Source organism: Zalophus californianus, chromosome 7 (assembly GCF_009762305.2).
Source record: "Zalophus californianus isolate mZalCal1 chromosome 7, mZalCal1.pri.v2, whole genome shotgun sequence".
Lineage (NCBI taxonomy): Eukaryota > Metazoa > Chordata > Mammalia > Carnivora > Otariidae > Zalophus > Zalophus californianus.
The window spans coordinates 9787675-9812921 of NC_045601.1; the positions used below are offsets into that span (position 1 = coordinate 9787675).

At 40.0% G+C, this 25247-nt stretch overlaps 1 protein-coding gene and 1 pseudogene across 6 annotated transcripts in view; one reads left to right on the plus strand and one right to left on the minus strand.

Annotated features, from left to right (window-relative positions):
* The first annotated feature begins 1725 nt into the window (after positions 1-1725).
* Positions 1726-2169, plus strand: LOC113927674 (annotated as a pseudogene).
* Positions 2170-14603: 12434 nt separating this feature from the next.
* SYNJ2 (synaptojanin 2) overlaps positions 14604-25247 on the minus strand; it is a 103265-nt gene continuing 92621 nt past the window's right edge. For 3 of the 6 annotated variants that reach the window (XM_027601885.2, XM_027601886.2, XM_027601884.2), the window contains 4 exons: positions 24784-24896; positions 23563-23671; positions 21614-21765; positions 14605-20032 (listed from right to left, as the gene is read on the minus strand). In XM_027601885.2, the coding sequence (XP_027457686.2) occupies positions 19298-20032; positions 21614-21765; positions 23563-23671; positions 24784-24896 (1109 nt within the window). In that variant the 3' untranslated portion in view covers positions 14605-19297. Of the gene's footprint in view, positions 20033-20082; positions 21235-21613; positions 21766-23562; positions 23672-24783; positions 24897-25247 lie in introns of those variants that run through there. The other 3 variants (XM_027601888.2, XM_027601887.2, XM_027601889.2) reach the window with 3 other exon arrangements.

Sequence of the window (25247 nt, forward strand, 5' to 3'; positions counted from 1 at the left end):
CTCCCTCTGATCCTCCCCCCTCTCATGCTCTCTCTCTCTCTCATTCTCTCTCAAATAAATAAATAAAATCTTAAAAAAAAAAAAGTATAAATCTCACTGGTAAGGGTAAATATATAAATTCAGAACATGCTAATGTAATGGTGGGTAAATCACTTATAAATCTAGCATGAAGGTCAAAAGACAAAAGTACTAAAAATAGCTGTAACTACAATTTCTTACTGGATATACAAGGTAAAAATGTGTAATTTGTGACACTGAAAACAGAATGGGAGGAGTAAAAACAGCTTTAGTGGGCATTTGGAAAGTTGTTAGTTTAAAATGACATAAATGTTTTATGTTAGTTTCATGATAACCTCAATGCAAAAACTTATAGTAAATACACAAGAGAGAGAAAGGAAGACAATTAGACATGGATTTACTATTGCCATTTTATTAACCATTACTTTAAATGGACTGAATTCTCTAATCCAAAGACAGAGTCGCTGAGTGGATTTAAAAAAACCAAACTATATGCCGGCTATAAGATACTTCAGCTTTAAGGACACACACAGACTGCAAGTGAAGAGATGGAAAGAGATATTCCATGCAGTTGGAAACCAGAAAGCAGGGGTAGCTGTATTTATATTAGACAAAATAGACTTAAAGCCAAAGACTGTAATAAGGGACAGAGAAGGTTATTATATAATGATAAAAGGGTCCCACCAAGAGAAAATAACATTTATTAATATTTACACATCCAGCATAGCACCTAAATATATGGAACAAATATTAACCCACCTGAAGAGTAAAATATACAGCAGTATAATAATAGCAGGGACTTCCATACCCTGTTTTTCAACACTGTATACATCATCCAGACAGAACTCAATAATTGGACTTAAATGACATTTTAGACCAGATGGACTTAATAGATCACTACAGAACCTTCCATCCAACAGTAGCAGAATATGCAGTGTTCTCAAGTGCACACAGAACATTCTCCAGGAGAAGTCATACATTAGGCCACAAAACAAGTCAATAAATTTAAGAAGACTGAAATCTATCAAGCATCTTTACTGACCACAATGGTGTGAAACTAGAAATCAGTGAAAAGAAGGAAACTGGAAAATTCACAAATATGTGGAGATTAAACATGCAACTGAATGAGCAATGGGTCAAAGAAGAAATCAAAAGAAACAAAAAATACCTTGAGACAAATCAAAATGGAAATACAACATACCAAAAGTTAAGGGATGTAGCAAAAGCAGTTCTAAGAGAGAAGTTTATAGCAACCAATGCCTACATTAAGAAAAAAAGATTTCAAACAACCTGACTTTGTATCTTAACTAGAAAAAACAAACTATGCCCAAAGTTAGTAGAAGGAAAGAAATAAAGATCAGAGTGGAAATAAAGGAAATAGATTCTTAAAAGATAACAGAGGGGCACCTGGGTGGCTCATTTGGTTAAGTTTCTGACTCTTGATATCAGCGTGGGTCTTGATCTCAGGGTCATGAGTTCAAGCCCCACACTGGGGTCCATCCTAGCCATGGAGCCTACTTAAAAACAAAACAAAACCAAACCAATAGAAAAGATCAATGAAACTAAGAGCTGTTTTTTTGAAAAGTTAAACAAAATAGACAAAACTTTAGCTACTCATTCCAAGATAAAAGGGAGAGGGCAAATAAAATTAGAAATGAAAGAGGAAGCCGTCCCTCCAGGGGAGTTATTGAAGAGCAGCAGCCATGGATGGCTCCATGCTACCTTATGGCCATGGGCCTCAACAAGGTCCACAAAGTGAATGTGACCAAGCTGAGGCACAGCTCCTGCTGAAGGTGCCTCACCAAGCACATCAAGTTCGTGTGGACCATGATCCGAGAGGTGTGTGGCATCACCACATACAAGTGGCATCCTGTGGAGCTGCTCAAGGTCTCCAAGGATAAGCACGCCTCAAGTTCATCAAGAAAAGGGTGGGAATATACCTCTATGCCAAGAGGAAGAGAGAGGAGCTGAGCAATGTCCTGGCAGCTATGAGAAAAGTGGCAGCCTGGAAGGACTGAATGCCTCCCCTCTAAGTAATAAAGCCTTTTTGGAACTTAAAGAAGAAGAAGAAGAGACTTACAACTAATAACACACAAATACTGAGAATCATAAGAGACTAATAGGAACAATTATTTGCCAATGAAGTGGACAACCCAGAAGAAATGGATAAAATCCCAGACATACAATCTACCAAAACTGAATTGTGAAGAAACAGAAGATCTGCATAGTCCAATTATTAAGGAGACTGAATCAGTAGTCAAAAATCCAACAAACAGAAGTCCCAGACCAGATCATTTCACTGGTGAATTCTACCAAATATTTAAAGAAGAATTAATACTAATCCTTCTCAATCTCTTCCAAAAAGTAGAAGAGGAGGGAATACTTTGAAACTCATTTTACGAGGCCAGCATTACCCTGAAATAAAACCTGACAAAGACACAACATCCCTGATGAAATAGATGTAAAAATGCTCAGCAAAATAACAGCCAACTGAATTCAACAGTACATTAGAAAAATAATACACCATGATTAAGTGGGATTTATTCGAGGGATTCAAGATGGTTCAACACCTGCAAATCAATCAATGTGATACACCACATTAACGAAATGAAGAAAAAGCATTTGACAAAATTCAACAGTCATGATAAAAACTCTCAACAAAGTGGGTATAGAGGGAACGTACCTCAACTTAATATGACAAGCCACAGCTAACATCATGAAAAGGTGAAAAGCTAAAAGCATTTCCTCTAAGATCAGGAACAAGAGTGCCCACACTCTCACGTTTTTTTTTTTTTTTTTTTTTGCCACTGTTTATTCAGCATAGTATTGGATGGCCTAACCAGAGCAATTAGGCAAGAAAAAGAACAGTCAGCCAAAATGTAAAGGAAGAAGTAAAACTGTTTCTATTGGCAGACTACGTTTTATTTAGAAAATTCTAAGGACTCCACCAAAAAAACCTTTTAGAATAAATGAGTTCAGTAAAGTTGCATGATACAAAATCAATATACAAAAATCGATGAGGTTTCTATACACTAATAACAAACTATTAGAAATTAAGAAAACAATTCCATTTACAATTGCATCAAAAAATACCTAGGACTAAATTTAAACAAGGAGGTGAATGATCTGTACACTAAAAACTGTAAGACACTGGTGAAAGAAATAGATACAAATAAATGGAAAGACATTAAATGCTTATGGGCTGGAAGACTTAATAGTGTTAAAATGTCCATACTACCCAGAGCAATCTACAGATTCAATGCAGTTCCTATCAAAATTCAAATGGCATTTATTCTCAGAAATAGAAGAAACAATCCTAAAATTCTTGCGGAACCAGAAAAGACCCCAAAAAGCCAAAGCAATTTTGAGAAAGAAAAGGCACCACACTTCCTGATTTCAAACTATATTACAAGGCTACAGTGGCCAAAACAGTATGATACTGGCATATAAAGACAATAAATCAATGGAACAGAATAGAGAGTCCTAGAAATAAACCAGTATATATACGGTCAATTGATGGAAAAGGAGCCAAGAATATATTGTTGGGAAAGGATAGTCTCTTCAGTGAATGGTGTTGGGAAAACTGGACAGCCACATGCAAAAGAATGGAACTGAACTACTATCTATACCATACATAAAAATCAACTCAAAATAGATTAAAGACTTGAACGCAAGACAAATCATAAAACTCCTAGAAGGAAAGATACTGATAAGCATCCTGACATTGGTCTTGGCAATGATTTTTTGGATGTGACACCAAAAACAAAGGTAACAGAAGCAAAAAACTAAAAATTGGAACACTGTTAAACTAAAAAGCTTCTGCACAGCAAAGGAACCATCAACTAAAAAGGCAGGCTACTGAATGGGCTGAAACACTTGCAATCATATATTTGATGTGGGGTTAATATCTAAAATATATAAAGAACACATACAACTTAATAGTAAATATCAAACTATTCGATTTTTAAAATGGGTATTTTTCCAAGGAAGACATACAAATGGTTAACAGGTACATGAAAAGGTACTCAATATCACTAATCATCAGTTCAAATCAAATTCAAATCAAAACCACAATGAGATATCCTTTCGTGTCTATTAGAATGGTTACCATCAAGAGATGAGAGAGAACAAGTGTTGGCAAGGATGTGGAGGAAATGTTGGTGGGAACGTAAATTGGTGTGGTCACTATATAAGACAATATGGAGGTTCCTAAAAAAACTAAAAACTACCATATGATCCAGCAATCTCCTTTTTCTGTAAATATCCAAAGGAAATGAGAACAGAATATCGAAGAGATATCTGCACTCTTATGTTCATTACAGCATTACTCACGATAGCCAAGGTAAGGAGACAACCTAAGTGTCTATTACAGATGAATGGATAAAGATTTGGTATATACACACAATGGAATATTATTCAGCCATGAGAAAAGAAGAAATCCTGCCATTTGTGACACTGATGGAACTTGAGGGCATTATGCTAAGTGAAATAAGCCAGACAGGGAAAGACATATAGCATATGGTATCACTTATATGTGGAATCTTAAAAAAAAAAAAAAAAAGTCAAACTCCTTGAAACAGTAGAAAAGTGGTTTGCCTACCTAAAGGTAGGAGGAAATAGGGAGAGGTTGGTAAAAGGGTACAAACTTTCAGCTATAAGATGAATAAGGTCTGAGGATCTACTGTAAAACATAGTGACTATAATTGACAACACTATAATGTATAATTCAAATTTGCTAAGAGAGTAAAACTTCAATGTTCTCACATATACACACAAATGATATGTGAGGTGATGAATGTGTTAAATGAGATGGGGGAAATCCTTTCACAATATATATTTCTATCAAATCACAAGTATACTTTAAATATCTTAGTTTTATATGTCTATTATACCCCAATAAAGCTGAAATTAATTTTTTTTTCATTAAAAGAATGTTAAACATTCACTGAAAGCTTTAAGAACTACATATTCTGTTTATGCTCAGTCAGGTCCATTTCTTCTGTTTCTATTTTAGATAATCTATTACGTTCCTTCAATCAGTACTCTTTTTCAATTGTTTTGACTTCTCTTTGAATACACTGCCTAGTCTATTCCAAAGGACCAGAATCCCTTTCCATTTCTACTGCCACAGTCTCCTGTTCACATTTTCACACTTGGCCTGGAATATAGTAACCTCCTAGTTGGCTTCTCATTTTAGTATTAAAATAGAACTGTAATGCAATAAACACTTAAGTTCCTGTGTACCAAGTGCTGCTTTACATAAGAATATGAGAGATTTAATCCAATCCCTATCAAAATTCCAATGGCATATTTCCCAGAACCAGAAAAAAGAAATTATAAAATTTGTAGGAACCACAAAAGATCCTGACCAACCAAAGCAATCTTGAGAAAGAACAAGGCTGGAGGTATTACACTTCCTGTTTTCAAACTATATTACAAAGCTATAGTATTCAAAACAGTATGGTGGGGGCACAAAAACAAACAAACAGATCAATGGAACAGAATTGAGAGCCCAGAAATAGACCCACACATATATGGACAGTTAATTTACAACAAAGGAGCCAAGAATATACAATGGAGAAAGGACAGTCTCCTCAATAAAGAAGTTTTGGAAAACCGGTCAGCCACATACAAAAGAATGAAACTTGACTACTATCTTAGGCCATACACAAAATTAACTAAAGTGGATTAAACACCTGAATATAAGACTTGAAAGCACAGACTTCCTAGAAGAAAACATAGATGGTAACCTCCTTGACACTGGTCTTAGCAGTGCTTTTGTGGGTCAGACTCCAAAATCAAAGGAAACAGAAGCAAAAATAAATGGGGACCACATCAATCTAAAAAGCTTCTGCACAGTGAAGGAAATCATCATAAAAATGAACAGGCAACCTACTGAGTGGGAGATGTTAACTGCAGTCATACATCTGATAGGGGTTAATATTCAAAACAAATAAAGAACTGATACAACTTAAGAATGAAACAAACCAATTGAAAAATGGGCAGAGGATCTGAATCGACATTTTTCCAAAGAAGACCTACAGATGGACAACAGGCATATGAAGAAATGTCCAACATAAATATATTATTAGGGAAATGCAAGTCAAAATCACAATGAGATTATCACCTCATACCTGCAGGAATGGCTATTATCAAAAAGATGGGACACCTGGCTGGCTCAGTCAGAAGAGTATGCATCTCTTGACCTTGGGGTTGTGAGTTCAAGCCCCATGTTGGGTTGGGAGATTACTTAAATAAACTTAAAAAAAAAGTAAGATATAACAGGTGTTGGAGAGGATGTGGAAGAGAAGGAGCCCTTGTGCACTGTTGGTAGGACTGTAAATTGGTGCAACCACTATGGACAACAGGATGGAGATTCCTCAAAAAATTAAGAACTGAACTAACATATAGTCCAGCTCATCCACTACTGGGTATTTATCTGAAGAATGAGATAACACTAGTTCAAAAAGAAAAAAAAAATTATGTACCTTTATGTTCCTTGCAGCATTATTTACAACAGCCAACATACGGAAGCAACCAGCGTCCACTGACAGAAGAACAGATAAAGCAGATGTGTATATGCACACATACACATGTTGGAATACAACTCAGCCATCAAAAAGAATGAAACCTTGCCATTTGCAACACCATGGATGGACCTAGTGGGTATTATACTAAGTGAAATAAGTCAGAAGAAGAAAAGACAAATACCTTATGATTTCACTCATATGTGAAATATAAAAAAACAAAAACTGAAAACAAACTCAGATACAGAGAACAGTTGGTAGTTTCCAGAGAAGAAGTGTGTTGAGGGGTGGCCGGATGAAAGGGGTAAATTGTAGGGTGATGGATGGTAACTAGCTTTATTAGCCATATTTTAGAGATGGAAAATAGCTTTATTAGCCATATTTTAGAGATAGGAAACTAAGCATTAAAAAAATCGTAAAACTGGTGCAAAGTCTCAAAACTATTGCGAGCAAAGGTTAAACCCAGTTTTGATTTTAAAATCTATGCATGTTTGTTGCAATAGCTTCATAAAACATTTCACACATCATTAATTTTTAAAAACTGACAAAGTCACAACAGCAAATAGTCTAGGACTTTCAAGCTGATTTCAGAATTTCTCTCCCCCAATACCTAAAGGGAGAAAAAAGAGGAAAAGTAGGAAAAAATAATTCGGCAAACAAAAAAATGAAAGGACTAAAAGCTCATGCCATTAACTTTGAAAACCAGTGATTAAGAAAAATAAGTGATATTAGGGAAGAAGGTTAATCAATATAATCTTGAAAATTTTGATGACAGGTCTGTATTTTATGGAAAAAGAGGACGACCAAGGTGCTGAGCAAAGTTAAAGAAAAAGCCTTGATGTTAGAGACCTCATCTATCACTGAAAATGTTAAAACACTCAAAAACCAAAACACTAAGGCTTTGTTTTCTGAAGCCCTCATGGAAATAAGATACAATCACTCTAAGTGAAGTGGACTCTAGTCTAGTAACAAACCTTCAAAAGAGGGACACGAGGCCAGATCTTCTAATAAAGATAGTATAGGACTCACCCCAGCTGTGCTGTCCCTTCCCACTTTCAGATAAAGAGAGAATGAGTGGTAATGTCAAACACAGATGTCCAAAAGCAGCCTCAGATAGGAGGGAAGGTTTGTCAGAAGAGTTCACCCTCCATTTATTTGGCCAAATGGGTCTAGATGAAGTTTATTATGAACAAGCAAGAGTCTTGTTCATGACACTTAAACAACATAACGAAGCAAAACAAGTATATAAAGATGGCTGAAGATTCAATTCTAAATGGAAATATAATCCCTGAACAACAACAGCAAAAAGTGACATACAGAGAAAAAGGTGGAGACATGGAAATAAAATGAAAACCAAATCAGTACAATCACAGCATAAAGCAGAGACCATGTTAAAGAATAAAAGACATAGATGAAAATCCTCTCAACAGAGTGATGGCTTAATGGATGCACAACCACAATAGATACAGAAGGAAAATAATTAGAATAGATAAAAAGTCACCATTCAACGATAAAGGCAAAAGACTTAACATCGCCAATATAAACTCAGGCAATAAATAGGGAACCATGTGCCCCTTCTGACAAATTAGCTTATTGGTTAAATTCAGGTTTACTAAGAAAAAAAGGATGAAAATACTGCACTTTAAAAAGTAAGCAAATATCCTAAAAACAAAAAACCCCTGTGTTAAAAAAAAAAACAGTAAGGTTGGAAAGGAAGAATTATGTACTCAGCTAAATTGCCCCCTGAAATGGCTACAGAGGTAATGGAGCAACATGCTCAAGCCTAAGGAACTCAGGGAATATTATTAATCAGTTCTTGTAGTTTGATCCTCTTAGGTTAATTTCAGATAAATTAAGCTTATCACTATTATACGATAACATATAGTGTAATGTTAAAATATTAATCATCTGATATGTTACTGTATATTACACAGAGAAACATTTCTAGAATGATAAATAATGTTGATAATTATTTCTGGGTAGATTTTGGGTGAATTTTTAGCTTTTTATACTTTTCTGTAATGCTGAATTGTTATGAGTATGTTATTTTGATACACTATTCTAAAAAGGAAGCTCTATAGAAGTCAAAATTCAAATCATAGCCACTATTATTCAAGTTATTGCAACAATACATAAGCAGAGTATATCGTAGAAGAACAAAGATAAGTTAAAATATCAGTGAAAAGGGAATCTTAAATATTGGGACTTCATCAAGATAAAAAGCTTTTGCACAGCAAAGGAAACAGTCAACAAAACCAAAAGACAACTGATAGAATGGGAGAAGATATTTGCAAATGTCTTATCAGATAAAGGGCTAGTATCCACAATTTATAAAGAACTTATCAAACTCAACACTCCAAAAACAAAAAATCCAGTCAAGAAATGGGCAGAAGACATGAACAGGTATTTCTTCAAAGAAAACATACAAATGGCCAACAGACACATGAAAAGATGCTCCACATCACTTGGCATCAGGGAAATACAAATCAAAACCACAATGAGATACCACCTCACACCAGTCAGAATGGCTAAAAGTAACAACTCAGGAAACAACAGGTGTTGGCAAGGATGCAGAGAAAGGGGAATCCTCTTGCAGTGCTGGTGGGAATGCAAACTGGTGCAGCCACTCTGAAAAACAGTATGGAGCTTCCTCAAAAAGTTGAAAATAGAGCTACCCTATGACCCAGCAATTGCACTAGTGGGTATTTATCCAAAGGATACCAGCACAGTGATTTGAAGGGGTACATGTTCCCCAGTGGTTATAGCAGCAATGTCCGCAATAGTCAAAGTATGGAAAGGGCCCAGATGTCCATTGACAGATGAATGGATAAAGAAAATGGGGTATACTTATACAATGGAACACTATTCAGCCATCAAAAAGAATGAAACCTTGCCATTTGCAATGACGTGGATGCAACTACAGGGTATTATGCTAAGCAAAATAAGTCAGTAAGAGAAAGACAAATACCATATGATTTCACTCATATGTGGAAATAAGAAACAAAACAGATGAACATTGGGGAAGGGTAGGAAAAATAAAATAAGATGAAAATTGAGAGGAAGGCCAACCATAAGAGACACTGAACTCTAGGGAGCAAACTGAGGGGTGCTGGAGGGAAGTTGGGTTGGGCGCAGGGGGAGGGATAACTGGGTGATGGGCATTAAGGAGGGCACTTGATGTAATGAGCACTGGGTTTATATGCAACTGATGAATCGCTAAATTCTACCTCTGAAACTAGTAAGAAAAAATGACTCTTGAATAGTAATTCTGTTCTTGTAGATTTTTGCTCTGTAAATGAGATTACCCCAAATAGAACCATTTATGAGGTTAAAAAAATTAACTATAAACTTCTGCTTTAGTAGCAGGCTGATAATTTGGAACCACCTCCCATTGAGGACAACCAACAAATCTGGATGAAAGGTTTTTAACTGATCAAAGTGCTAGCAAAAAAATTATTGACAAAAATGTAGGAAAAGGCAAGAAACCAGAGAGGAAACCAGCAGTTGGAACTACTTTTGCTTGAGGCAAGGATGCCACTGGCATATCTGGCAGCCCCTCTGCCCAGGTAGTTACAAAAAGTGTTCCCTGTGGCCAGATAATTTTTAAAAGGCCCTTCCTCCTCCAGCACGTGGCTTGTGACATAGGGCGGGGTGACATTTTTTATCCCACTTACCCTCCTTAGCTGGGCATCTTTGTGCAAGGCCCCCCCCACTCTGTGGTGATTTCTAGAGCCAAAACAAACAACTGAGAGACTGAGTTGTGGTTTTGGCAAATTTGCAAGGTGAAGGGGACAGAAGTCAAAAACTGGCCAAGGCAGTCTGATAACCCAACACATTCATTAAGCTGGGACTGCAAAGGGCTATATATGTGAAATAAGGGTGACCTGGAAGTAAACATCCTGTGTTCATGACTCTTGAGTGGTCCAGGGAATCGCAAGCCAACAATTTTAATCAGAGGATCCCATACTGGTAGTGTCCCCAGACATCTGAGAAAGGAGGAAGACACATTCATACCAGCCCTTAAATTATTCCTACAAATACTTTTCCAAATGGCACAATCACTAAACAAAGATAACTGGCATACAAGGAAATAAGATACCACAAATGGGAACAAATAGAAAAATCCCCTCCTCCAAAAGGCTTTGAGATACTGGAACTATCAGATATAGATGATAAAATAACTATGCTTACTATTTTAAGAATACAAGGTTGAAAGTTTCCTAGTAACAGGAAACTACATAGTGACTTAGATTTTAGAAAGTACTAAAGCAGCTTCTAAAAAAGAAAGTTGAAATTACATTTGATACAACTAAAGAAAATTAGTGAATTGGAAGAGAGGTCAGAAAAATTCAGAATTCAACAGAGACAAGAAGATGGAAAATACAGAAGAGAGGCTAAGGATATAGTCAAATAAAAAGATAAATTCCGTCATATGTTTCATGAGAGTCCTAGAAAGAAAGGAGAAAAAGAATGTCCCAGAGGCAGTATTTGAAGAGAAAATGGTAGAAAAGTTCCCAGAACTAATGAAAGACACCAACCCCCCCCCCCCCAGATTCTAGAAGTTCAACAACTCCAAAGTAAAGCAAATAAAAATAAATCCACATCTATACATGCACAGTGAAAGTGCAGAAAAGCCAAGACAAGAGAGGAAACAAGTTTTAAGGAACAACATTTAAGATTGCTGCTTAGGCATCAGTCAATGGAAGCTTGAAGACATCGCAATGGTATTGTCAGTGTGCTCAAAGAAAACCACTCCCACCCTAGAATTATACATTCAGTAAAAATGATGACATTTAAAATATTAAGAGGAAATGGACATTTTATATAAATTAGCAGTTTACCACCAACTGACTTTCAGTAATGGAAATATTAAAGGATGTACTTCAGATAGAAGATAAATGATTCATCCAGAGGTGCTGAGATTCAAGAAGAAATGCAGAGCGAGAAAAGAGGCAACTATTTGGATAAACGAAATGAAAACTGATTGTAAAAAACAATAATAATGACTTGAGTGGGTATTAAAATATATAAAATTAAAATACACAGCAACAATATTTGGGATGGTATATACAGAGTTGAAGTGTTCCAAGGTCACTGCCTTATTCAAGAGGAAGGTAAAGTAATGGTTAACATGAGACTTGGAGAATTTAATGGCACATGTTGTAATTTCTAAGATAACCAATAAAAAATGTAATCAACAAAAATAGGATACAAGGACATACAAATTAGAAGAAAAAGAGGCATGATAAAAATCCAAAAGAAAGCATGGAAGGAGGTGAAAAGAAACAAAGAACAGATAATGCAAAGAGAAAGTATAGACAACATGGTAAAATTTAACCCCAAATATAGCAATTATTACATTAAATGTAAATGAACTGAATATCCCAGTTAAAGGATAAATATGTCAGGCTAGGTAAGAAAACAACATTCACTTGTATGCCATTTATAATAGACCCATCTGAAGCACAAGAGCACAGAGAGATTCAAAATTTAAAAGATAGAAAAAGACATGTCATGCAAATACCAAAAGGAAGATGATGTAGCTATATCAGATAAAACATACTTTAGGACAAGAATTATTAGAGAAAACAAGGGTCATTTCATAGTTACAAAAGATTAAATTCACCAGGAAAATAGTAAATTTTAATTGTATATAATGTGAGTATATAGCCTAAAATTATATAATGCAAAAATGGAGAAAACTACAAGAATAGACACCGTGGGAGATTTTAACATATGGCTGATAGAACAAACAGACCAAAAAATGAGGGGGAGAATACAAGATTTGAACTACATGCTTTCCAGAGCACTGTACGTAAGAGATGGAGAATATGCATTCTTTTCAAATTTGACCAAATGGTTGAATGAGCTAAGCATTGATCTCAAGAAATTAGAAAAATGAACAAATAAAATAAAAAATAGAAGGAATTTAAAAAGAACACAAATTAGTTAAATAGAAAACAAACATAAAATAAGTCTCAAAAAACTTGATTCTTGGGCGCCTGGGTGGCTCAGATGGTTAGGCATCTGCCTTCAGCTCAGGTCGTGATCCCAGGGTCCTGGGATCGAGTCCCGCATCAGGCTCCCTGCTCCTTGGGAGCCTGCTTCTCCCTCTGCTTCTCTCTCTCTCTCTCTCTCTCTGTCTCTCATGAATAAATAAATAAAATCTTAAAAAAAAAAAAACTTGATTCTTCGAAAAGGCTAATAAAATTGACAAACCTCTAGTGAGACCAGTTAAGAAAAAAAGGCACAATTTACCAATATTAGAATGAAAAGGATTTATTGCTATAATGTAAACATTAAAAGAGAATATAATGAATACTTTTAGGTCGATATTATTAAAAATTTTAGATGAAATAAAAAAATTCCAAGAAAAATAAACTTACCCAACTTGTCCGTGACGTAGAGAACTCGCCTGTGAAGTAGAAACTAGTCCTATGACTATTACAGAAACAGAATCCGTGATTTAAAAAAATCTTCTTGCAAAGAAACTATAGACCAAATTGACTATACTGGTAAGCTCTACCAAAAATTTAAGGAGAAAGTAATTTCAATATTGAATTCTTCCAGTTAATAGAAAAGAGCATACTCCCCAACTTATGAGGTGTAACTTTGATACCAAGAACAACTACAAAACAGTACAAAAAAGAGAATCTCAATTATGAATACAGTTGCAAAAGTCCGAAGCAAAAATAATGACAATCTAAATTCAGTAATAGTTTAAAAGACAGTATGATCTGGGGGCACCTGGGTGGCTCAGTTGTTTAAGTGTCTGCCTTCGGCTCAGGTCATGAACCCAGGGTCCTGGGATCGAGCCCCCCATTGGGCTCCCCGCTCAGCAGGGAGCTTGCTTTTCTTCCTGTCCTCCCAACCTGTGCTCTCTCTCTACTGCTATCTCTGTCTCTCTCTAAAATATACACAATCTTAAAAAAAAAAAGACAATATGATCTGTCCAAGTTGGATTTATACCAAGAATGCAAGGTTGTTTAGCGTTGGAAAACTGATCAATGTAATTCACCCTATGAATGAACAAAAAGGGGAAAAATCATAATCATTTCAATACATGTAAAAAAAGTCTGATAAAATTTATTCATGAAAAAGAGAAATTTAGCAATCCACGAAAAGAATTTCCTTAGCCTAATTAAGAGGGTGTCTAGAGAACAAAAAACAATAGACATCATACTTAATGGCAAAAATATTAACACTTTCCATTTGAGGAGAATGTCTGTTACCAACACTTTTATTTAACATTGTACTGAATGTCCTAAGCCAGCTCTGTAAGGCAAGAAAAAGGTATACAAAGGTACAGGGATGGGAAAGCAAGAAACAAAACTTGTTTGCAGAGGATATGCTTGTCTACATAGAAAATCCAAGAGAATCTACCGAGACCATATTTTATCAATTTAAAGACACATTAAAAATTATTTTAACATCTTTGTAAATGGGCTGCATTTCACAATAAATGAAGAGTCATAATTAAGTTGGGAGCCTGTGTTAGTCTGTTTGGGTTGCTATACTGAAACACCAGACTGGGTGGCTTTCAACAACAAACATCTATCTCTCACAGTTCTGGAGTCTGGATGTCCATGATCACGGCACTAACATGGGCATGTTCTGGTGAAAGCCCTTTTCCTAGCTCATAAACGGGCACTGTCTTGCCGTGTCCTCACATGTGGAGAGGGCAAGAGGTCTCGGTGAGGTCTCTTTTATAAGAACTCTAATCACATTCGTGAAGGCTCCTCCCTCATGACCTAAGCACCTCCCAAAGGCCTCACCTCCTAATCATCATCTCTGCAGGTTAAGATTTCAACATATGAATTTGGGGTAGGGGTGGCACACAAACATTCAGGCCATAGCACCTTCTTCAGAATTATAGTGTATATATATATATAGGGCATATCTTATAATGGTATGGTATAATATGGTACATGGATGGTGTATTAGGTATACTGAAATACAGTAAATTGTTATAATTTTGAGTTTAACAAAATTGATATAGTCCATACACAAAAAAAACCTCATATTTAAGTATACCAGCAAAAAATAGCAAATGAATTTTAAAGAATTGTTAGATATAGTTATGGTATAAAGGTTATAAAAATGTTATTTAGAGGTACATATTAGAAGCATTTAGAAGCCAAATGTCATGAGAGCAGAATTCCTTCCTTTAAAATATTTTAAAGGAAAAATATAAAGCAAATACAGCAAAATGTTAACTACTATTAAATCTTGGTGATGGACATAGGAGGGTTCAAACTATTCCCTCTGATTTCATATATATTTAGAAATAATGCTGAAAACTTCGAGAAATGATGAAATCCTTAAATGAAGAAATACGTTATGGTCTTAGATTGAAGAGTGAATCTTGCAAAGATGGCTATTCTATTCTGTACATTCCCAATAAACAATTCCAATAGGTTTTATTTTTTTAATGGGATTGATGAATTGCTTCTAAAACTTATATGCAATTTCAGAGTCTAGACAAGATTCTCTTAAGAAAAAGAATGAGGTAGGAGGGCTTGTTTTACCAGATACCAAAGTTAAGGAAAATTAAGACTTAATAAAAATTAGTCAAAAAAGAAGGGGGGGGCACCTGGGTGGCTCAGTGGTTAAGCGGCTGCCTTCGGCTCAGGTCATGATCTCAGGGTCCTGGGATCGAGCCCCACATTGGGCTCCCTGCTCAGCAGGGAGCCTGCTTCTCCCTCTCCAGCTCCCCCTGCTTGTGTTCCCTCTTTGTCAAATAAATAAATAAAGTCTTTAAAAAAAAAAAAAAGACAACGTAGTATCAGCTCAGAGATTGACAAGTAATCTCTTGTGGCACAGAACAGACTGCCTGGGGCGGGGGTGGGGGGTGGGGGGCAGAAGGTCCGAAATGGCAGGATAAGGAGCAGAGGGAAATCTCTCCCTCAGAGAGGCATCTATTAAACTAGTCAAAATTAGTAAAGGCAATCATTCAATATGTCTAGAGATTGACCAAAGACTTAAACTGAGAAGCATTAATTCAACAAAACCCAAGGAATCTTGGTAAGAAAATGGGAGGAGGTGGGAAGCCGTTGCATTGGAGAACTATGCACCCATCCTCTACCCGCCCCCCGCGCCCCCCCCCCCCCAGGTTCTGCCTTACAAAAAGACCTGTTCCATTTGGGGTATAGAGGATACATCAAATCTCTCTCTTGCTCGCTCTCTCTCACACACACACAAATCAATGAACACACTTCAAAAATCAATCCTGCACTTGACCACAGACCAAACCTTAATAAATTTTAAAAAGTAGGTTTATCTAGGCCATATTCTTAGGTCATAATCCAAAAAAATAGGAGTAAACAATTTTTAAATGTCAAACCCTTAACTATTGGAAAATTAGTCTCCCTTGGATGAGAGAGAAGATAAAAGCAAATTAATCTAGAAAGTCACAAAAAGGAGAATATTTCATGCCAAAATGTGTGGGGTGCAGTTATAATCAGGGGAAAATATATTAACTTTAAATATCTTTAGTGTTAAGTGAGAAAGTCTAAAGATAATGTAATCTAGTGCTACTTTTAAGAAATTAAGAACAAAATTAAACAAAAAAGATGTAAATTAAAGTTAATGAAAAATGTTTTAAAAATCAACAGAAAAAAATAAAATAGAAAGGCTATATAAATCCTAACGTTATTTGAAAGTGCCAATAAAACTGAATAACCCCTTAAGGAACCTAATTCAAGGAAGCAAGAGCAAGTTTGTTATTTAATGAATGGTATAGTGTAACTATCCCTGGGCAAGGTGATACTGGCCCCCCTACCTCACACCATTTATAAAAGAGACAAAACCCAAACTCAGAGGAATAACTAGTAATCACATTTCACCCAGAATACAAGGCAACATGAAGAAGATATTCCAACATTCTTCCATATCCAAAAAGAAACAAACCAAATTAAAAAAAAAAGACAAAATATTTAATAGGCATTTTTTACAACTGCAGTACAAATTATCACTTCAAATAAACATTACAGGGTTTTAATTACTAGTCGCCCAATAAATAATTTTTGCAGCTGATAAAAATTATTTCATTATAAAGCGAATGTTTTAATGTATTACTTTGCTTGTACTTCTACATATCCAGAATATTCTATTCTATCTTGAAAGTCAACAACTTAGAACTTTTACAGGAATTGCTTGAGCAGATGTCCTAATTTCAGTCATTTACCGGAACGTATTTTAAAAATAGGCAAGAAGTCAGAGAAGATTAGGCTGGAAAAGGGAATATAACTGGGGTCATAGAGAAAACGTTGAATTGTAAAGTTCTGTGCCTCAAATTCTCCGCGGTGAAATGTACTGTCTTACAGAGCAGTAGTAAAAGACACTTCAAGGCCCGTGTGGGGCACAGAAAAACCAAAAATAAAAAACCCACAAAGAGAAATCCCTAGGCCGGCAGTTGCTCGTCCAGAATATTTAACCAACTCTGCTGCTAACCTAGGAAACCTACCATCTCTTAAAGCCCTGATCTAAAAAATAAGTAAGGCAATTCCAATTGTCTTTTTTAAGAGAACATTGGTGTGTGAACCTTACACAGGATCACCTCAGAATCCAGTCTACGTTGTTCACGGAATTTGAACACCCCTGATCAAGTATTTGTTCCATTCTTCACGTTAAACTACTTATGAATTTTCCTCGTGACCTGCCTCCTGAGGTCAACACAATTCTGTGTTAATACTTCATGTCAGATTCTCAAGAGCTACCTGTGTGAGGAGCACCTTTCTTCATTAAAATTCTGTTCTCTGTCCCATTTATTGGCCACTTGCATCTAGAACAAAGAAACCTGAAAATTAGGCCTATTTCCAGCCTTGCAAGCAACTGTTGCATTAGACATAATCTGCTTTCAAATTCACTTCCTTTTTGGTGGGAAAAAGAGGTGACAGGAAAGTACATTTGAATGAGGAAATCTTTGATCCCATTCCCAATTGTACTTAGTAGCAATGTGAATCCTGGCAAATTATTTAACTTCTCCAAACCATTTACCCATCTTTTGTTCTTTCTCCCCCGAACTCTTCAAGAATTATGTTGTTTACTCGTGTTTGTTAGAGAGGTAAACGGGAAAGAAAGTACTTACACTCTACAGAGAGTGTCCTAATCAGCTAAGGTCAGAAACACCTTCTTTTTAAGACTGGTCAACTACGTATATTACCTGTTTATCCCTGTGTGTCACTAAGACCTTCTTCTTTTACCAGTTTTCAAATGAAATGCGATAAATGTTGTAGTTTTGTTTTTGTGTTGAGTGCCAGATTTAAATAATCTGCAGGGTGCCTTGATAGTGGCAGTGAGAAGTCATTCTGAAATCCCAGAGGCAAAAAGAGAGTCTTATCCCCCCAGGCAGGACGATTACTGCCATCCTACCATTAGCATTTAGTGCCATCCTAACCAATTCTCCGGTCACATTAGAGATAATACAGAGTCACTGCTGTATGATTCTAGGACATTAAAAACTCCTAAATATGGTATGTGGCACACTAAGATTTCACCCGTGAATTTCTTGTTAGCAAAAATATGGTATCTGCTCCAAACAGATTCTAGGCCTTACAACATTATTCTGAAAATGTAAAATAGTCTGGTGATGTCTTTCTAAAGGACTGACTAGGGCAAGAAGAGATGTCACAAATGTACAGACAAAAAAACAAACCTAGTACACAGACAGATAAGCAAACCCAAAAATGCTGCCCTGGGGTCTCTCATATACAGGGACAGGTGGTACTTTCCTTCCCGAAACCACAGCCAGGCAGCCCAGGCTAATTGAAATATTCTCCCTAGCGTCACGACGAGGACCAATATTATGTGCCAGCGTGAGTCTGCACGGTTGGTGCTTTTCCTCCACGTGGAACCCAAGGGGGGGGAAGAAGTGACGAGGCTTCCTTTAGTAGGGAAGAGCCAGCGTACACAAACTGGTTTAACTAGTGCACCAGGGCTCAATGCGGCAGCACGTTATGGGACATGCAGTAGCTGAGACACGGTATGGGGAGGAGTCTTCAGCCAGCTGAAGCTCCGGTTAAGCCAATGGTATGTGCGTCGGAGCCCAAACAGCGCATGACACCATCTCCCACATAATCAAGGTTCCTGTACATGTACAGAAACACAAGGGCTCACGGGAGTGTGTCGTCTAGTCATTTGGTTGATCTGTTGGCCGCTTTCAACTCCGATTTTTTTTTTTTTTTTAAACCTGGGGTCAGCAGGCCAGGTACAGCTCTTAATGGTCCCAACCACCTTTCAGCTGATACATCACCCTTCAGGTGGATCGCCAGAAAGTTATCCCAAATCTGTAAAGCACAAACAACATTTTAAAAACACCACAGACACACATGAATCGGAAAAAAACAAAACAAAACAAAAAAACAACCAAAGAAAAAAAAACAACCACGGAAAATCCAACCGGAGGAGAACTTCTTGGACATTATCAGCCAGATGCCCTGTCCTCAAACCCACACATCGAATCTAACCAGAGGTTTCTCTGACCCCTGAGGGGAAACTAAAATGCAGGAGTCTGGACGAAGAAACCGGTCTTGGTGGCTGAATAATCATCTTATTGAATAAGAGACACAATTTCTGTGAAGTACACACGAGTGAGGAAAGTCCAAATGTTTTTTCAGTGCGCCTTTAAATAGTGGTCTCTTTAGCAGGGGTGAGGGCAGGCGGAGGCCGAGGCTCCGGGCTTTCCCTGAGAAGGGACGCCTGAGGGAAGAAGGCACACTTTCTGCAGGAGAGCGGCTGCCCAAGCTTCCTGCTCATGTTTTCGCCAGCGGGTCAAACACCTGCAGCACCGTCCTGTCGGCCTGCTCACGGCCGCTCGGGCAGCGATCGAAGTCCTCCGGCGCGCGCCCCGGCGGCAGCCCCTGGGCAGCCGAGGCAGAGCCCTGCAGCGGGGCTGTGCGCGCTCTTTCCAGGCCCCTGGTCCCCGAGTCCAGCGGGTCGGAGCTCTTGGAGAGCCAGGCATTCTTCAACAGGCTCGGGTGGTGGAGAAGGCTCCAGAAGGGATCCTGAAAATCACCAAGAAGGGAGGCCACCTCGGACTTGGGCTGCTCGGCGCCGGGAGCTGCGGGGCTCGCCGCGCATGAAGCGCCGAGGCCAGCGGCTTGTGGAAGGAGAGCGTCCCCGGCGGGTGGGTGTGCGGGCGGACGGTCGCTGCCGCTGCAGGGGAGGGCCGCGAGGAGCCGGCGGTCGCAGCTCTGCAGCACCTGCAGGTGGAAGGCGGCGGGGGCCGACTTCTTCCTCCTCGGGGGCGCCTGGGGCGCGGGCGGTGGAACCTCCAGCGGGGGCGGCGGGGCGGCCACGGGAGGGCCACCGTCTGGTGCCGGCGGCCCCCCGCTCGGCTTCCTCTCGGTACCCTTCCCAGGCTGAAGTGTTCTCGGTTTGGGAACGGGAGGAACGGCTGCTAGAGGGGGGGTTTCAAGGCTTGTCTCTGGGGGCCCGATCATAAAGTGGACCGTCTGTTGCCCAAACTGGTCTTCCGGTGACTCAGGCTGAGGAAAGGCAGGACCAACAGTGTCAGTCAGTCGGAAGCCAGCACTGGGGGTGCGGGGGTCAGCACCCAGACAGTGTCAGCAGGGGGAGCAGAGATGGGGCTAAGCGGACCCAAGACAGTGTCAACAGGGGGAGCAGAGATGGGGCTAAGCGGACCCAAGACAGTGTCAACAGGGGGAGCAGAGATGGGGCTAAGCGGACCCAGACAGTGTCAACAGGGGGAGCAGAGATGGGGCTAAGCGGACATTCTAGCAAATTCGAGATCTGAGAATGTCTGGGATGCCGAAGTGTGAGCCGGTACAAGAGAGCGCAGGAGGAACACACATCCGTCCAGTACCAGCAGGTCCAACTAACATAGGAGTGGAAACTTGAAAACCAGGGCCACACGGTGAATATTCCGAGACTAGTTTTTCCTTTGTTACCTTAGGAAATGGGGTTATGCTCTTCCTTTATTAAAAGCGAACCTCTGGAAACTATCATCTCTGAGGCTGCCGCTTGGACAATTCGGCGTGTACCATGCAAGGCGGACGGAACTTATGTGAGGGCAGTAAGCTAACTGAAGGGCTAATGGATCGGCTTGCTCCTTAAATCTTTGATATTTAACTACAGTAGAAGGCAAATCTCACACAGGAACGTCACTTCCTTGGTTCTGACTCAAAACCATCACAAAACAACCGCATGGTGCAAAAGGGAGCTTTTGCACGGAAGGAGCTGTTCGTATCGTAAAGCATCAGCATTTCCTCTGATTCTTTAGAAAACCAACCACAGAAACAATCCTTCTCCCCCAGGCTTTTATTGTCACTCCTGCGCGGCGGCCTGGGAAAATGACCCATTTCTGCCCTGGCTTTTAAAAGAAAAGATGGAGCAGGCACAAGGAAAAGGAGGAGGGAGAGGTCTGCTTTGTAAGGAGGCAGGGCAGATGGACAGACTCGAGGTGCGGACGTGGGGCAGACCAATGCGGAGGACACAGAGCGAGCGCCAAAGCCACGTCGCACACGCTCTACGGGTGGAAAGCGGCAGTCACTCGGGAACGGCCAGCCAACGGATTACCGAGGGTCCCGTTACTAGAACACCGAGATCAAACGGAAGATCCAGATGTCTCTAGAGGTGCCAGTCTCTGGGCTGCCACTGTCCTGACAAACTCATGTCTCTGAAGCAGCAAGCAAGGCTGAGAAGCTTGAGAGCGAGAGCAAAACACAATCTGCAAGAAAAGTGGCAAGAGAAGGTGTCCAGGCCCCGGTATCAGAGGCCGCGCAGAGCGCGTCCCCACTGCAAATCCACCGACCGGCAAACAAAAATCTGTACCCGTGCAACCTCGTGCGCACGATACGGAGACACACAAACAGGAACAAATTATCCCACAGGGGCTTCGTTTGGGGGCTCCGACAGAACACTCCGGAGGCCTGATAACCTCCCAGCTGTTCCATCGCTGCGAGAGACTCCTGGTTTTTCTGCTCAGCGAGCGCCAAGGACACACAGGCGTGTGAAGGAGGGAAGCGATGGGCAAGCAGCGTCCCCACAGACGGGAGTCCAGGCCCTGGAGCCCCTCGGCAGTGAGAGGCTCCACTACAGCTTCTTACCTTTCCAGTCCTCCGCAAGGTTGGCTTCCTGATGGCGGGGACTCTGGGCGCAGACCGCCGGGGCAGGGGTGGGGCCACCCCTGCCGTGGGATCTGGTTTGGAAGGCTCTGGGTCCCTCAGGGATGTGGCATTTAGGGCATCTCCTGGGGCACCTGAAACACACAAGTGTATGGACGGCTGAAGTGCACAGGACAGGGCGATTCGCTGCATCACTTAATCTGTAGGCAGTTCGCATCCTAAGAATAATTTGCAACGTACTTCCTTTTTTCTAAAAACAAAAAAATCTCTAAGGGCTGTCAGGACCAACCAGCTAGGTTTAGCTCCCAGCTTCTCATGTTCACCGTCTCAGCAGGGATGGTCTTCACGGGGGATCAGTGAGGCCCAGACATTATATGCAAAGTTTTATGTCTGTGTGCATTTCTCTGGGGAGGTAATTCGAAACATCTCAAAATCTCAGCAGGGCTCATGACCAAGAAGATGTTAGGCTGGGATCCCCGGGGGATTTCAGATCTCAAACCTTTCCTAACCTCTACGTTCATAGAACACTTTTAAAAAGTAGCTTTATTGGGATATAATTCACATGCCACGAAAGTCACCCTTTTTAAGGATACAATTCAGGGGTTTTTTAGTATACTCCCGGAGGTGTACAAACCGTCACCACTATCTGATTCCAGAACATCCTCATCACCACAAAAAGGAACCCTGTCCCCCATTAGCAGTCGCCCCTCCATTCCCTCCTCCCCCCAACCCCTGGAAACTACTAGTAACTTTCTCTCTGTAGAGATTTGCCTATTCTGGACATTTCGTATAAATGGAATCATATGGGGTGCCTGAGTGGCTCAGCTGGTTGAGTGTCCGACTCTTGATTTTGGCTCAGGTCACGATCTCAGGGTCGTGAGATCGAGCTCCGTGCTGGGTTCCTCACTGGGCATGAGCCTGCTTAAGACTCTCTCTCTCTCCCTCTCCCCACCCCACTGATGCTCTCAAATAAATAAACAAAAGGAATCATACAATATATAACTTTTATTTAGCTTTTACTAAACAATAATAAGGTCAAGATTCACCCATGATAAAGCATATATATGAGTACATTCTTTTTTTATGGCTGAATAATATTCCACTATATAGTTGTTACGCTACCTTTTATCCATTCATCAGTTGGTGGTCACGTGGGTGGTTAACATCCATACAACTGTATTATTTTTGGTTAGTAAAAAAAGAAACCACTCATGATAGTGTTATCCTACAACAGTGTTTCTCGACCTCTTAATTCATGCCCTCCTTCAATGTTACTTGGGATTCCAAATAAGTTACATATCCTGCCTAAAAGCAAATAGAAAGTTGTGATTGGCTATGGCTTCTCAGAGGGCATGAGCTCTCCTTTCTAAAAGAGATATTTGTACAAAATCAAAACGAAAACAACAACCCTCAAAAATATTAGTATCAGCAATTTTGAATGTGATTATAATTAATATGATTAACATGGGTTAGGTGAAGTAACAGCAACAAAAAATTAAGAGGCAGTATAGTGGGGGAGAGGTCCCTGCCTGACAGTAAAGAATCTATACTTGCTGGTGATTTAAAAAGAAGACTTTGTGCCTGAAATAGGGATGGGTCCCAAATTATCTCTTGTTATGGAGCTGGCAGAATGAGTTAGTGCCTGGACCATTATTCTTTTCTAAAATTCATTTTTGTTTATTTCAGTCTCTCCCTTAAAGTGCTTCTTAATAATCCTGGGTTATTTTTATATTCTCACTGAATTTTAAATATATAATTTTAAACAGGTAATAAATAACATTTGTAGTGGAATTTTATAAAATGTTGCTAAAGGGTGCTTCCAATTTAATACTCCCTCCAGGGGAAAAAAAAAAAGTTACTTTCTCTACCAGGCCCCTTTTAGTAGGAAGATGCATAAAAGACCAGAAGGAGAGCCCCAGGAGAACACTCACCTCCTCTGGCTTCCAGGAGACATCGAATGGCAGCTTCTGCCTCCTGAGCATTGGTAGTTTTGATCTGCTTGACATTGTAGGGTTTACTTATCCCCATCCTGGCTTTGGGCTTCAGGACAGAAACAAGAAGAAAAGCATATTAACAGAGGCAGGAAAACAGGCTCACCGGGTCCCCTCACTGCCTACTGATCAATTTGCAGGGGTGAGGGGCACGGGGCTCCATCAGATGGGAGTTAAACACAAACTCCAATCTAGACTGCAACCCCCAAGCCTCCTTCTCCTGGAAGTACTCTCATACCAAGAAGAGGAATGCAATAATTCAGAGCTGACAAGCCTCCTCTCCCAAACTGGGTGGTTACAGGTCTTTGCAAAGTGGATAAACCACTATCTATTTAATTAATCAGGTAAAAGCCAGAAAGCACCATCAGAAGCCACTTTTCCCACAGCTCAACAAAGTTATTAAAACACCTTCCACTCTTTTCTCGCAAATGCTCTTTCTACCTCTTCACCTTTCTCCCTCTTAACCCAAACCTCTGGGTTGCCACTGATGACCTGCCTTCACTGTTGTCAACTACTGAGGCCGAGTCATTCCCTCTTCCTGCTATCACGCGTGACATCTGGTCTAGCCTCCTGGGACAGCTCAGCTCACCTCCACCCAGCACCCCGGCTTCACCGCCCTGACCTCCATGCCACTGACTGTCACCTCCTGTCCTCCTGAGCAGCTCACTGCCATCCTCTGGAACTTTCTGCCTCTACAGTCCTCCCTCACTGTGGTTATTACTAGTGTTCCCCTACTTATTTAGGCCCTATTTCCCCTCTTCTTAGCCTCTTCTCTCAAGACAACTGATCTGAATTTCTCCTATTTTGCCTTCTATCGAGCACTGCTCTATACACCAAGGTCAAAGGCGAGCCTCAGAAAGCAGCAGAGGAGTCTGGAAACCAACAGTTCCACCACACAGGGACACGTGGGATTTTTCATCAAGTAAGATTTTCTAACACTCTGTACCACCATGCAGAAACCCTGTAACAGATCTGCTCCTGTGTTCTGGGTTTGGGAGTGCGCTGGTGGGCAGGCGGAGGGTAAAGAGATGTAGGTGTATGTGTTCACTGAGAAGAGGCAATCCCACAGGATCTTAGGGGCCGAAGACGAACCATGGTGCAGATCCCTTAGGTTTGAAATGCTGGCCTGTTTTGCTTTGAGCTGAACACGGAAGAACTCACCGCCTGCTGGGGTGCTCCCGGCAGAAGTTTTGCCGTCTGCAAAATCGAGTACTGCCCGTGGGTGCCAGAGGAGATGGACACATCTGACGCCGACTTTTTCACCATTAAACCAGCTGTGAAAACCAACGAGGGCAGAGTCTCAATCTTAGTGAAGTCACCAGCTGCTTTGAGGCCAATTCCCAGGCAGCCGAGAGCCAGGCCAACCACGGACGCCGTTAGGGTCTCAGCCTGTGTGGGGCAAGTGGGCATCCACAGGGTCGATATTAAATTTTTCTTTTGATTCTCAGTTTGTGCCTATTCTCTAGAGAAGTATTATTTGAAAGCAAATTTTAATCTAACATCCTGGGGGGGGGTTCAAAAATCTGATATAAAAGTCAATGTATTTTTGAGTGGTCTAAAATATACTGCTGTTATTGGGACTCCATTTTAAAAAATGGCTTGTGGGCAAAATCTAAAAAATCCCA